Source organism: Rosa chinensis, chromosome 2, assembly GCF_002994745.2.
Source record: "Rosa chinensis cultivar Old Blush chromosome 2, RchiOBHm-V2, whole genome shotgun sequence".
Taxonomy (NCBI): Eukaryota; Viridiplantae; Streptophyta; class Magnoliopsida; order Rosales; family Rosaceae; genus Rosa; species Rosa chinensis.
The window spans coordinates 25,577,536-25,591,274 of record NC_037089.1 but is presented as its reverse complement, the minus strand read 5'-3'; the positions used below and the strand labels follow the sequence as shown (position 1 = coordinate 25,591,274).

The 13,739-nt window shown below is 35.7% G+C and overlaps 2 protein-coding genes across 3 annotated transcripts; one reads left to right on the top strand and one right to left on the bottom strand.

Moving 5' to 3' along the window:
• The first annotated feature begins 2,293 nt into the window (after positions 1 to 2,293).
• Positions 2,294 to 7,224, top strand: LOC112185345. Of its 2 annotated transcripts, XM_024323584.2 has the most exons (7): positions 2,294 to 2,448; positions 3,491 to 3,596; positions 3,714 to 3,784; positions 4,463 to 4,744; positions 5,028 to 5,106; positions 5,767 to 5,875; positions 7,000 to 7,224. In XM_024323584.2, the coding sequence occupies exons 1-7, from the start codon at positions 2,404 to 2,406 to the stop codon at positions 7,076 to 7,078; spliced, it is 771 nt and encodes a 256-aa protein (XP_024179352.1). In that variant the 5' UTR covers positions 2,294 to 2,403; the 3' UTR covers positions 7,079 to 7,224. The 2 variants fall into 2 exon arrangements, with proteins under 2 accessions (XP_024179352.1, XP_040369739.1); XM_040513805.1 differs by lacking the exons at positions 5,767 to 5,875; positions 7,000 to 7,224 and adding an exon at positions 5,185 to 5,718.
• Positions 7,225 to 7,961: 737 nt separating this feature from the next.
• On the bottom strand, positions 7,962 to 9,781 carry LOC121051146. Its single transcript, XM_040513175.1, has 2 exons — positions 9,484 to 9,781; positions 7,962 to 8,712 (listed from the first exon to the last, which is right to left on the bottom strand). Exons 1-2 carry the CDS (start codon positions 9,690 to 9,692, stop codon positions 8,514 to 8,516), a joined length of 408 nt encoding a protein of 135 aa, XP_040369109.1. The 5' UTR covers positions 9,693 to 9,781; the 3' UTR covers positions 7,962 to 8,513.
• Between the last annotated feature and the right edge of the window lie 3,958 nt (positions 9,782 to 13,739).

Sequence of the window (13,739 nt, the reverse complement as noted above, 5' to 3'; positions counted from 1 at the left end):
AAACTTGTTACTCGTATTTTTGATATTATTCATAGCATATTATTTTTTATATCATTTTAATTTCATTCACGATTTCAAATTTGGTCTAATATCTAAAATATTTGAGTTGTATCAAACTTCTAAACATTACAACAATATTACGCAATCGAGATCCTAGCTAGCTGGAGTGCCCTAAACACTCCTATACTATTTCTTTGCTTGTATGAACACATGATTACTTCATTCAGTAAATAAAAGTTGCATACACTTCAGTCCAAAGGAAAGGAAGAAACTAATGACATTATTATGGAGGTACGGTATATAGTAACAGTCTATGTTTTAGTTTATGAATTGGGACCAAGCATTTTCCATATCTTTAGATAGATAGAGACAAATAACAAACTTAATCAGCAATTCTAGTTCATTCAGACACAAAATGCACTCATGTCCAGATGTCGACAAGATCAAGATGACTTCATTGAGTTCGTTGTATATATCAAACGTAAAAGAAATATTGTTTTTGGCATTGTTTCTAGTGTAGAACGGTCTAATAAGTTTTAGAACATGTCTTTTAGTTTTGTTCATCTTGTCGACAAAGTGCCAGATTGGAACTAGAAGGATCATCCCAATTCCCACCTGACACCACACCAATCTACACAACCACAAACCTACATTTGCAAGAGGATTGGTCACCTGATGATCTTGTAGTGCCCTGACGTACACTAGCCGATCTAAGACTAGCTTGGAGCCTGCCATGTCTTCAACAACACCTTCATGGATTTACTATATACCCCACAAACATTTTCTGATGTATAGTACAGTTCCTTATATTTCGTTCTCTCTTGTAACTTGTCCGGAGTATGATATTTGTTAAGATGACTTAAAAGCCTGTAACTCTTGAACTTAAGCAAAACATGTCGAGTAAGTGATCTCGAGGGACAGATTTTCAGAGACACTATAAGCAATCAAATTTACTTTTACCAAAGCTTTTTTATCTACCCTAATACAAATACTCTTTTGGAAAAGCCATTTGGTGCAAAGACAAAGCCAGTCGACCTTTCTATCTTTATCATGAACTAAGCTAAACCCGTGACTTAATGACATGACTTGAGCAGTCCATGTACGTCTATGTTTGTTTGGTCTATCTTGGAGTCATAGGTGAAGCTATAGAGCGCGCCCTAGGTTGAGGTAGGGTGGAAATGCAAACATATGAATAGACCCCTCCTAGGAAATCTAGGTAAAGTAAAATTAATCAAGAATCTTGAACGAGAACCCGTGAGTCTCTAGTAGTGTCTTGTGCGATTGACTTTTGTCTCGGTGATCGTTGTCCATGCCGTGCCATCCAAGCCTTTTCTGTTCCAACTTTTGTAAGCTTTCTTTCATCTTCTTCTTCTTCACATGCAAGCTCTTATGGTCGTGAAGCATCGATCGTGACAAAAGCCTCGTACATTTTACAATCTCCCACAAGATTCACCCATTTCTAGTGGTGTTAATTCTACCCTCCATCTCTTGCCAAATTTACTTTTGCATAATTTCATCATTTTTCATAAATTTTTCGATAGTTCAAATTTGATTTAATGTGACTGTACTCAATTCACATACATATTGAGTTTCGTAATTTTTCTTTATAAAAACAAGAAGGTTTCGAAGTGAGGTAGTTTGTTGAATACTTTATCCCATTACCCTTAGAAAAGTATCAAAGGGATAGTGAGTCAGATAAGTTATCTTAAAGGGTAGAAGAAAATGTTCAAAAAGACTTAATTAACTTCAACAAAATTGTTGTTTATATCGAGCTGCAACAAATTTGACTATAAAATTTAGCAGAAGTTAATTCCTCTCTTGAAGTAAATCTAAAGGTTATTGAACATAAATTCTTTGGTCAGCAACTGACCAGGTGAACACCACTGTATTGACAAAGCTCAGAGAGGTGCCAAATTGACCAACAACCAAGTTCTGCAGGAATGATTTTGGAGGGAAAAAAAAAAGTCGACTCACCATTTTCTTTGGACTTTCATAATATTACAGTTCTACGTACGAATTTAGTTACATCATTATAAATTTAAATCTTTTCCTATCACACAATTACCATCCATCTGTGAATAGAACTCAGATCCTCAAGTTACATAAAAAATTTAAAATCAATCTTTGAATGCCAAAACCATTTAAAAAAAATTGATCACTTCAAAATAGAAAAGAAAATAGTAAAGGGCATGAATAAAAGATACTCTTGAACAGAGTAATCAGTAAAAAAGAGAAGAAAGTGGTCCAGGAGGAGGACGTCATAATCAGTATGGCGAATCGCGCCATTTATAAAAAAAAGAATAAACATAAAAGCGCTGCTCCTACTCCTACTTTCTCCTTCATCCAATATTGTAACGTTAACCTCTCTCTCTCTCTCTCTCTGAAATTGGTGAGAGACTTGCAATGGAACCCAATCTCTCTGCAATGGCTGCTAATCCCTCCGATGAGGTACAATCATTCTCTTCTTCTTCTTCTTCTTCTTCTTCTTCTGCATTTTTACTGCTTTTGAGTTCAACACACTCTTGTTTCTTGAAGCTTGGCTCACTCCTCTACTCCAATTCTACTTGCTTCTATCTAGAATTCCAATTTGGCCTCTAAATTTAATTTAAAGGGCAAGTTTTTTGAGGACCCAACAACATAAAGTTTCAATCTATATTATTTTCCACTGTGGCCAACTCACAACCAGAGGATCCATGAATACTAGGCTCACTGACTGTTTTGGAACCCTGGTTCATGAATAATTGGATGTGAAATGAACTGGGTTTTCTTGTAATTGCATTACAGTACTGGGTTTTTGACTGTTCACTGTTAGGAATGAAGTCCTGGTGGGTGGGTTGGTTGAGATTTTTCTATGTGCTGATTTTTCTATGTTAGTTTTGGCAGCTAGCTTTTAATGGGTAGCTTTGTTTTAGTGTTGGTGGACAGCTGGCATTGCTTGTATTCTGCTCTAGTATATTTTTGTTTTGTTTTTGAATGTGAAGAAAATAGTAAGAAATTGATGCTCCTTTCTGATCAAGGTTGCCTGTTCCTTTCAAGAAATTGGTTTCTTGAGCTTGAAATTAGCATGTTCAACTTTTGGATTTCAGGTCAATGTCGAGTTGGGTTTCGTTGTATGTGATTCTTAGCTGGCTCTCCATATGTTTTAGGAAAGAATGTCTTAGGTTCTTGATTGCTCACATGAGTCAAAATAATTTAAGCACCATGGATTCAAGTGCTTTTGCAATGAAATAATCAACCTTTGAGTGCTAAGCTTCACAAAAGCCTTGTCTAAACTTCTGTAGCCCTTACTGGCCTGGACCAAAGGACGGAAAGGACTAGTTATCTTTTCCTTTATTTAGAACTGACCTTTTCGGGATTTCTCTTCAGCTGGTTCTTGTTCCATGTTTCTGTCACGATACATGGTCCAAATTCCAATCAGTATCATAAGGTTGAATGCGACATTTTCTTTTGTAGTTTTTTGAGGCTTAAACCTAATAGATATTATTGGCAGGGAAAACCTTACATTCACGGAATTTCTGATGGAATACCTGCTAGCTGTCCAAGTGTTAAGTTACTAAAGTCAGCGTTTGATGAGGTCGACCAGCATTGCTCTCTAGGTAATGTTTAGTTTTTTTATTGTAATAAGAAAGCAGATAACTGTAGTAAATTAGTTTCATGGCTATCCGCATTGGTTAGCATGTTTGACATTTATGATGACATTTCACATATTACAGATATTTTGCCAATTCTTTTTGAGGAGGCTCAGCTTCCAGCAAAGTTAAAATATCCCTTTCACAGATCACATGTAAGTTTCCATCAAATTGTGCCGGAATAATTTTCCTGAAGTTATATTGTGCTGGCTTTCATTTATTCTATCATTCACTTAGCAAAAGAGGATAGATCAATGTGAATTTATGTAAGAGTGGTTGACGTTTTCGTCTTACACCTTAAAAAAAGAAAAAAAGAAAAAAAAACCTTTTAACTTACACCTCAATATGTATATATTCGCAGTTGGTATGCAAGTTTAAAGTTGCTGTATACTTTCTTCTGTATGCTTCTGTCTAATAATGTACATTAGGAGCTAAAACAATGTGTACAATTCTACATCTATCTCCATCAGGCTTTCAGATCACCATTGAGCTATGAGGATAGATCAATCTGTATCTGCGGGTGAACTTTTGATTTCATCTTACAAATTAATAGAACCTTCTTACTTGTCCCACTTTTTTCCAATTTTTCACATGGATAATGTTGGAGAATACCTTCCTAATTTGATTTTTTTTTTTTCCTTTTTCTGTTGATTTTCTTATTGGCATTTTAGTTGCTGGCACCTTTTGGCTTCTAGCTATAGACAGTTATTTGTTATTCTTCAAAAGATATAGTCTGTTGACATAGTGTTTACCAAAACTTGATCAATCTTCAACTAAGCATTTCCTGTTTGTATAATTTCGCAGCATTTTGAAAGTCTTCCTTTTTCATGTAGGCCCCAGATGTATTTAACATGTCAATGCTGCCCAAGGAAGACAATAGGCCACAATGGGGTTCCCTATTGGCCTTGTTGAGCTTCCTAAAAGTTTCTAATCCATTTAAAAGTCAGATGTGCATGGATGCACAATTGACTTGTCAGAACTGCGATGAATTACAACAAAACAATGGAGATGCTCATCCCCCATTCATCATGGAGATAGCTATTGAGAAGGAATATAATCAAGCACCAGAATCTGAAGAGGAAGCTGTCGAAAGTTTGAAAAGTGGTGGAGAACTTGTAAGTTTCAATTGATCATCTTTCCATTAGCCTTGATTTTGTCTAGAATAAAATACAGATCAACAAAAAAATAGAGATGATTCGAGAGCTTCTGACTTATCATAGATTAATTGTTATCACTTTGCACATCTCTGTTTTCCAATGTGTTTAATGCTGACTGATCTTGGTGGGTTATGATACTTCCAGAGCTTCAGACTTATCATAGATTAATTGTTATCACTTTGCACATCTTCTGTTTTCCAATGTGTTTAATGCTGATCTTGGTGGGTTATGATACTTCCAGAGGGTGTTGCAGAGACAGATGAGCCCAAAAGTAGGTGGGAAACTCATGCAACTACTATTCGACCATGGCACTTCCAAAGGTATTTAAGCATTTCTATGCCATTAAATTTGTTCTGTTTATGTTCTAGAGAATAATAGGGATTTTGTCATTCTTTTAGCAAATTATGGCAAAAAGAATGAGATATTCTACTGGCGGGCAAGCTATAACAGAGGTTTGACAATTTTTGCTACTTGAACCTAATGGCTCAAAAACTCATCATAACATCCATGTTTTGTACCAAGTTTGCAGACCGGCCTCTCTGTAGGTTCCAAAGATATTGTGTACTTCTGTTATCCCAGTTGAAGTTGGTAGGAATCAGGAACAAGCTCAATCCTGAGTGACTTTAAGTTGTACTCATTCTCCATGATAAAAGCATGCATTGATCTTTAGAAATGTTTGATCTGAAATTAAAAGATAAAAATATCAGCAGCATTGTAAATCATTCAAATCATGTGACACGATTCTTGCTACCTGAAGTTTAAACCTTTGTTTCAGGGTTTCCTGTGCAAGATTTATACTGCATGTCATATTATTTTCTCGGTTTCTCTAGCACTACTTGGAAGCATCTGTTATATCGAACTAAGAGCTGCATAATGCATATGTTTGATTTGTCCTATTTATCATTCACTAATATCATTAAACTTGTCTACAGCATATGTACTTATATGAGAGTTGATTTTGATTCTTTTATCTTCAATAGATAACCCAGTGACTGAGAAAACTTATGAAACACCAAACAATCGGTGGAGAAGATGCAAACGCAATGCCTCATTTGATTCAAGAAAAATCGTTCTCCTATTCTCAGTCCTGTAAGATCTAGATCCCAAAGCAAATTGAGACTCTTGTATTTTATTATCAATAATAACTTAATGAAGCTCTAGCTGCTATTGCTAATAACAAAATGTCATTATTTCAAATATGTTTCCCAGAACAGTATAAAATCTTGCTATATGCCATGAAAACTTTGAACTAATGGTTCACTTGATGAGACAATCTATAATTATCATAAGATTCATAACAACAATGGAATGGGGAACAATAACAGTTGTCTTGGAGTTGGATTAATGTTAAGTAGTAAATTTTTTGATTTTTACATTTAATACTTGACTTGGTTAGATTATCACGATTTAACTTAAGAGTAGGACTGATGTATAGTGGTTCCTAATCTTTTGTCTACAGATTTGGGCTAGGGTGGCACCCTCTTGTGTTAAAAAAATTAGTCCCTTTTCAAAGAAGAAAGGTGGAAAACATTAGGACATTGGATGTGAAATAGAATGGGGACGTCAGGAAGTTATAGGGTGGCACCCTTATTTTTTCAAAAAATTAGTCCCTTTACAGAGAAGGAAGGTGGAAAACATTAGGACATTGGATGTGAAATAGAATGGGGACTTCAGGAAGTCATAGGGGAAAGAAAAAAGACTTGATAATTATGTGGATATTATATGCTACGCCTATAGTTGGGATGAGGTTAATGTCAGTGAGTTGAATGATTTATCACTATGCTCGACTAGAAATATAATTGTTGCTACTTCAATGCATTTTAAAGTTTTGACTTTTATTATAACAACTTGTCATACTTCTTTGATGTTTAGATCTGTAATCTTGTTGATTATTCTAGAGCAAAGTGGTTTTGTGGTCTGGAACCTAGGTACCGTTCCATAAATCTTAACAATTTTTGTGGTCTGGAACCTAGGTACCGTTCCATAAATCTTATCAAGTATCATTGTTGTTTGAAAAGATGGTACCAACCAGAATTTCATTTGTTAGAGACAAGTGTGCTAATGTTTGATGATTTTGACGGTTGGATAGACATACCTGGGCCAGATTGTGATATGCCTGATTGTGATCTCAATATATTGTAAACCCAGGAAACTTAGTTTTCCTTCTCTTCTCCCTTCTTTATAAATGACCATCCTCAATTTCTATTGTCCAGATCAAGTTTGGGAACATTGGTGCTGATATATCTAACATTGAGAGTTCGGCAAAGTGGTGATGGTCTCGTACTTGTCTAAATCGCTGCCTTTTGAATTACTCTGTAGCTGTTTTGTTTGAGTACTTTCGTAATGTATATATTGATAAGTTTGTGTGACATTGAATCTTCTGTATATGGATAATGGAATTTGTATTGTCTATGCCAATGTTCTGTGATTTGCAGCAATTGAAAAGCTCCTTGCTATCATCTAGATAGGTGATGATTTGGTTATCGAATTTCTCCTCCCACCTACGAAACTAGCAAAATATATAATCCTTCCACAGAATAGCCAAACAGAGATCTTCTATTATTCAATTAGATAGGAGAGACTTAATTTTAGCCTTGGATTGTAAATACTATATAGTATATACTGAAATTTTTGGTCCAACATATCCACCAACTGCAAAATATAAAGAGAGAGTCTCAAACTGAAAACAAGTCGACTACTATTAATAGGTTAGACTTCTTGCCTCTCACTTCATTACACTGACGTAATTTATGTTTAACAACTTTGAAGTTGTTCTTATGTATAACACATAGGATTATAGGATTATATTGGACACGCGTATATCAAGAGACTAATATTAAATAATACAAGCTAAACAGACAACCATCGTTGATTTAGGAGGGAATGGGAACAGTTTTATTTCCTAGATAGGGCAGCAGTATCACTTGACGGTAGGGGAGTTCATAGATCTTACATGGGGTGTTTTGGATATATTACTTTATTAAAAGATGGCTAATTTCGAAATATGCAAATTTCTTTCTTAATGTTGATTGGACTGCCCTACCGCCACGTGGTAGGGAGTCCCTACTTAAGAATTTATCTCTAAAAAATCTCAAAACTCAGATCATGGAACACATGTCCACTCATTGAGTCTCGTATAAAAAATATTCAGCATGAAACATCTACAAAAATTATATGTTGCATGGACGTTAACTTTGGGCCACTTTCTTCTTCTAGTTATAGTAACTTGTAAACTATCAGTGTAATAGTGTTTTTTCTTCTCCAAAAATTGACAATCAAGCCGAGGCAGAGGCGGTAAAGAACATCGCCAGTGGCCTAACCATGGCAAAGAACGGAGAACCCAATCGTGTCTTACCTGTAGGGATTAGAAGCCTTCCAGCTCTTACTATTCTTGTTCAAGTAAACCTTATGAGCATAATGGCGGAGCTGCCCAAATTTTTTTTTTTTGGGTGGTTGTGGGTTTGGTGGTGGTGGTTGGGGGTTGTGGAGGAGTGGGGGCAAGGCCACCTCATAGCTGAAGATGGCTCCGCCAAATCGTTCTGTGACATGACTAACATCGGTTGTTTACTAACACCAATCTTGCCTAGGCCTGCAGAGTTGTTCTTGGATCCATGAACAGAACCAGCTGAGCTCTTGGGCAAGTCTTCTTTCCCTTCACTACTAGTTTTTCTTGATCAGCTTCCTTTGAACGCTTCATAGAAACAACAGCTGATGATGAGAGACTTTGTCACATGGCCATAGGTGGAATATACAACCATCCGATCCAAGATTCTCCCCCTACTAGCTCCAAGGTGGAGGAGACCTTGGAGGAGGATCTTGATGACAGAGAGAAGCACCTCGAGAACACGAAAGAGTCCTCCTTCCCTTCTTCAGTGTTTTTGGTGCTTCCCAAAGCTCCACGCTTGCTCAGAGCCTCTGAAGCAAACCTTTTAAAATCTCATAGTAAATCAATACCTGAAAAAGTACTGCATGCATAATTTATCTAAAATCAAACATGAAACATCCACTCATAAGTCTAAATTATCGACTCCCCACGGCTAATCTCTTACGCCTCAAGGGCAGGATCGTAATTATAATGGCATCACATATATAATATCTCTCTATCTTAATCTAAATACAAATCTGTGTATTTATCGACATATCGTAACTTGAAATAAATTCTCAAATCCGACACTCCTGGGAGTAAAGTAACATTCAAATAAATAATAAATCATGCTAACCAACTAACATTCAACTTCTATTGGGAATAAACTATAAACCCTAAATTCAAGCTCAAGACAAATTCTTGAAACTCCTTTTTTTCTTTGTTCATCGTAAATTCCTGAAAATCCGAACTCATGTCGCCATGTCGGAATTGGCTCGAACTTTAATATTTGTCAATTTAATAATTCGAACAATCTAAGAAAAGATCACGACAATCCAACAATTGGATCGTTATGAATTGCAATTCAAAATTTCTAAAACAATGGAAGTTCTAATAAGTTCCAAAACATACACCAATAGCATCAAAAATCATTTCATCACATTCCTAATGTTGAGCTCTACGTAAAAAACAAAAACAAAGGCTCAGAGGAGGCTGCACACACCCGATCCCGAATTGGGTACCAAGAACTATGCCAAAATATTTACAACAATAAGGCCAACATCTTCTATAACTGCAACAAAGTTCAATTCTCAGTGTAAAGTTCGGAAAATACCTCGAATGATCCCGGAACCAAAAATCTTCAAGTCGGCAATTCTCCTTTCTCCGGCCGATTAGATGTTGATGGCTTATACTTGGATGATCAGAATGATAAGGGCTGCAAAACCCAAGTAGTGCCGCTGCCTGAGGTGGCCGGAGGAGAAAGTTTAAGTAGGGTTGCTGCCGACCTGGAAACCTCTTCGATTTGCGGCAGTGATCGACCATCGAGGGAAAGTGAGGCCAGAAATGTCACCAACGTGAACAACCGCTTTAGATGAGACTAGTCTGGCAGTCTGAGGTGGCCAGACGGTGGTGAAATCGGTCGGGTTTGATTTCAGGTCGGGTCAAAATTGGGATCTAGGGTTTGCCCAAAAATAGAAACTTCCCCCAAAATGGAAATGCATAATTACTATTTACAGTAGGTTCCCAAAATAGTAACTTTTACTTTTCAGATCGTAACTTCTACAGACAAACTCCAATTTTGGCGTGCTACATGTCTACTGAATCAGCTTAACGACCTCTACAAATTCCGCAAAGAAAGTTTCTTCAAAATGTGAACCGATTAATAGTCAACTCTAGAACACCATCCCCCATTTTCAAATGTTCGAAATTAAAGTAAAATTAAAAATTTTGATCGTTTACCGTCCAAATGACCGATAATTAAATGGCTAATTCAGGGTATAGGATGTAACATCTGTTCCTCCACCTTGGATTCCTTCTTCTCTGGATTTTGTGAAGATAAATACTGATGCTTCCTAGGATAGTGTATCCCTAGAGACAGACTTGGCAGTGATTGTTAGAAATGTCTCTGGTGACTTCCTTCATGCTGAACCTAGGATTGTTAAAACCTTTTCATTCCTAATAGCAGAAACTTTGGCTTTTTTCAAGGTGATCTGTTAGCTTTGTGCCCCTATTTTCAATGAGTAATTTTTGAAGTGGACTTCTTTCACCTTATCAATCTCCTGAATAATTCTCACTTGCTACCGGATTGGTTTATAGCTCATCTAGTGCATTACATTCGAGAGATTACAGTTGTTATTCCCTATATATGTTAGTTGGGTTTGGACCAACAGGAATGCCAATCAAGCTACTGATCATCTGGCTTCTTTGGCTCGCGGCAGGATGACCCCATCTGATTGCATTCTTCACCCTCCTTCTACTCTCACTCACATTCTCCTTTATGATGTCAGTCCTGCTCCTACTTAATTTTCTGTTTTTTTTTAGAAAGTTTACTTGACAAAAAAAGAAGAAGAAGTACTTGAGTCCATTAGTCCAAGAGGTTATATGTTTCTTTTACGTTGATCAATGCTATTGTGTTCACTAAAGGTAAACTATGTTCGTATGAATTTGTAAGGAATGTTACCGTTTTTCGATCATCTCGGTTTTCCATCCGTGAGGATCCAGCCGTCCGATCGACTTGTATTTTTGTTATATTGATCACTAAAGTGTTCTGAAGACTTTGCGTGGTCTCGGATGAAGTTTCTCCTCGATTGACGTTACTTTCAGATTTTTAGATTAATTCAGGAGTTTCATATTTTAATTGTTTAATTGTGATTCATGTACTGAATAGAGGCTGTACTTTCTTTAGGTGATTGACAGTGCGTCCGGGAAATTATTTAAGTTGTGTGAAGACGTAGAGGGATTTTCGAGATGAGTAATCTCACATTGTTCATTTACGAACGGAATACTTTTATAGTTTTTAGAGGTTATTTAATTAACTGCAAACTATAGTTAGTATTAATAGGCATTCCTGAGTGAATGTCTATGTATATATATATTTACGTGAATATATATATATATATATATATATGTGTTGTTGGATTTGTGGTGGTGAAACAATATGCATGATGATATTTTAGTGAAAAATTTCATCGTAGTGCCAAATTTCTTTTAGGTTATATTTTTTTTATGTTGATTTACAACACAATTCGCAACCCAATTTGGAAGCCTCCTCTTGTCCTCGTTCAAAACAATCATATAAAGATGATCTCCAAAGCTTTGACATAGAAGATGGCTTCTACTTTCTATGCTTTCCCACCCTACTGGCTCAATTTCGTTGGTGTTACTTTTCCACCATATCGGTATTACCACAAAAGTGACATATTTTTATTTTTATGGAAAGGCATTCTTGGTAAATTTTTAAACGCAAATTGAAGGGCAAGCAAACCACAAATTAGCAAGGACAACTTAATCAATTAGACTGATGATATCCAAATCTCATTCCCCCTTTCATTATCATTTAAGGAATTGTATATCCTAGATCACTCTCATAACTTTGAGTCAAAGTGAGATCCACACTTATTTAAAAAGGAAATTACATCTACAACTCAATTCTAATCAAGTGAAACCATAAGATAAACTTAATTAATCGCCTCATAGGATGCGGAATTCGAGCTTGTGCTATTACCTACGTTTCCTATCATAAACTTGGAGTGGTTTGGCTCGTGACTGATCGGCTGCACAAAGTAAAAGAGGAAAAATTTACAGCCATATGTTTTGGGGGATAATTTTCATGATAGTAGAACTTTAAAATTAAAAAAACAAAGAGAATATTTAATAGTCTATGAATAATACGGTGAATAGGAAAACTAACCTTGGTAAGAAGTATAATCAAATAAAACATGTGATAAACTTTCGTTCATGTCAACCTGCACCGTTGGAAGATAACAAACATGTCACTTAATTATCAGGCTTCAAGTTATAATAACTAGAAAGTTTCATTGTCAGTTGTTACATAAACCCTCTCAAACTATAAGTTTATGTTTTTGTCGGTGAGAGCCAATCATTAATTCCAGCAAAGCTCACATGTCCATGTGCTTATCCAAGCAAGAATTTTTAGCAAAGGATATTAAACTTGGACAAGAAGATTTAGCATGTCATGATAATCAATAACAAATCTAGAAAAAAAGAATAATAAAAAAAAAGAAACGAAAAAAAATAATGGACCTTTATGCCTATTTCATATATAAATACATAACTTAGCACCATTCTATAACATTCACCTGCACATGGATTTGAGTCTAGTTTTTCAACATATTGCAAAGAGAACTATGGAGATTGGTGAGGGAGAACTATAACCCCCCATTAGTATGGACAATGGAGTGTAACAAACATATAGACACATAAGGTTTAATAAGAAAATTAAAGGAGAAAGACAATGTTAACTCAAGAATATTACACAATATACTATCTTAGCAATTAGACTTCTGTTATTTATATCCCAAATGTCTAGACAATAATCACCTAATAGGAATAGAGCACTGAAAGTTAGTGATACATGCAGATCATTTATTTAAAACAACTCGTAAAGTTGACCAATGAATTTGTTCAAAAGAATAACATATCACAATATGATAAAAGGATGCATTCTGTATACGCATGATATGCCAAACAAAAAATGAATTTTTAAAGTAAAAAACTACCAACATTCACTCACCGGCATAGGCAATCAATTGATGATGTTGGTGGTGCCTGTTTAAAAATCTGATAGGACCTAAACATGCACATATACACACAAATAGTGCATGTAATATCTCACAACGAGATTAAGAAATAAATTAGTTTTGGATTAGAAAAGTAGAAACAACCATGTACTCACCACTAGGTGCTACACATGGATGCTCAGAGTAAACATTGGTGTGTCTAAGACAAGTTGTGCCAATTCCCTAGAAGTATAGTCTATGACCTGTAAGAAATTGCTATTGATCACAAAGCAACATAAAGAGTGGAAATTATCAATTATAGAATAGCAAAAGCAACACTAGGAAAAGAAAAAAAAAACAAACAGTGAAGACATCATAGTAATTTGCCATCTTTTACCTGTGTGCAAATCAAGAGAGAATAGGTCTCCAGAATCAGTCCCTATATATACTACATCACAATATAAACCTTTGACATAGACTTGCCAGTTGTCCAGGCTTCTCCAAGTACAAATCAGATACTTGACTAGGCTTTTGCTGTCTAGTGTCAAACAATTAGATTTGTCAAACAAGTGTACCTTGCATTATAGATGTCAGCACTTGTCACTAATAAATGATGACTTTTCCAACAAATGAGCCAGATGTAAAACAAATGTCCAGAGGCCACACATCACTCTAAAAACAGCAGAAAAAAAATGTTTGTATAATGTTTGCAAAAGAATTAGCGTTAAATGTTATAAAAAGCTATATATAATTCCTCACATATTTTGCAGTCCAAGTAGTTATACTTTTTTCAAGATCACACTTATGCAGTGCAGCATTCATCTGGAATTGCAAACAAAATTTAGCATTT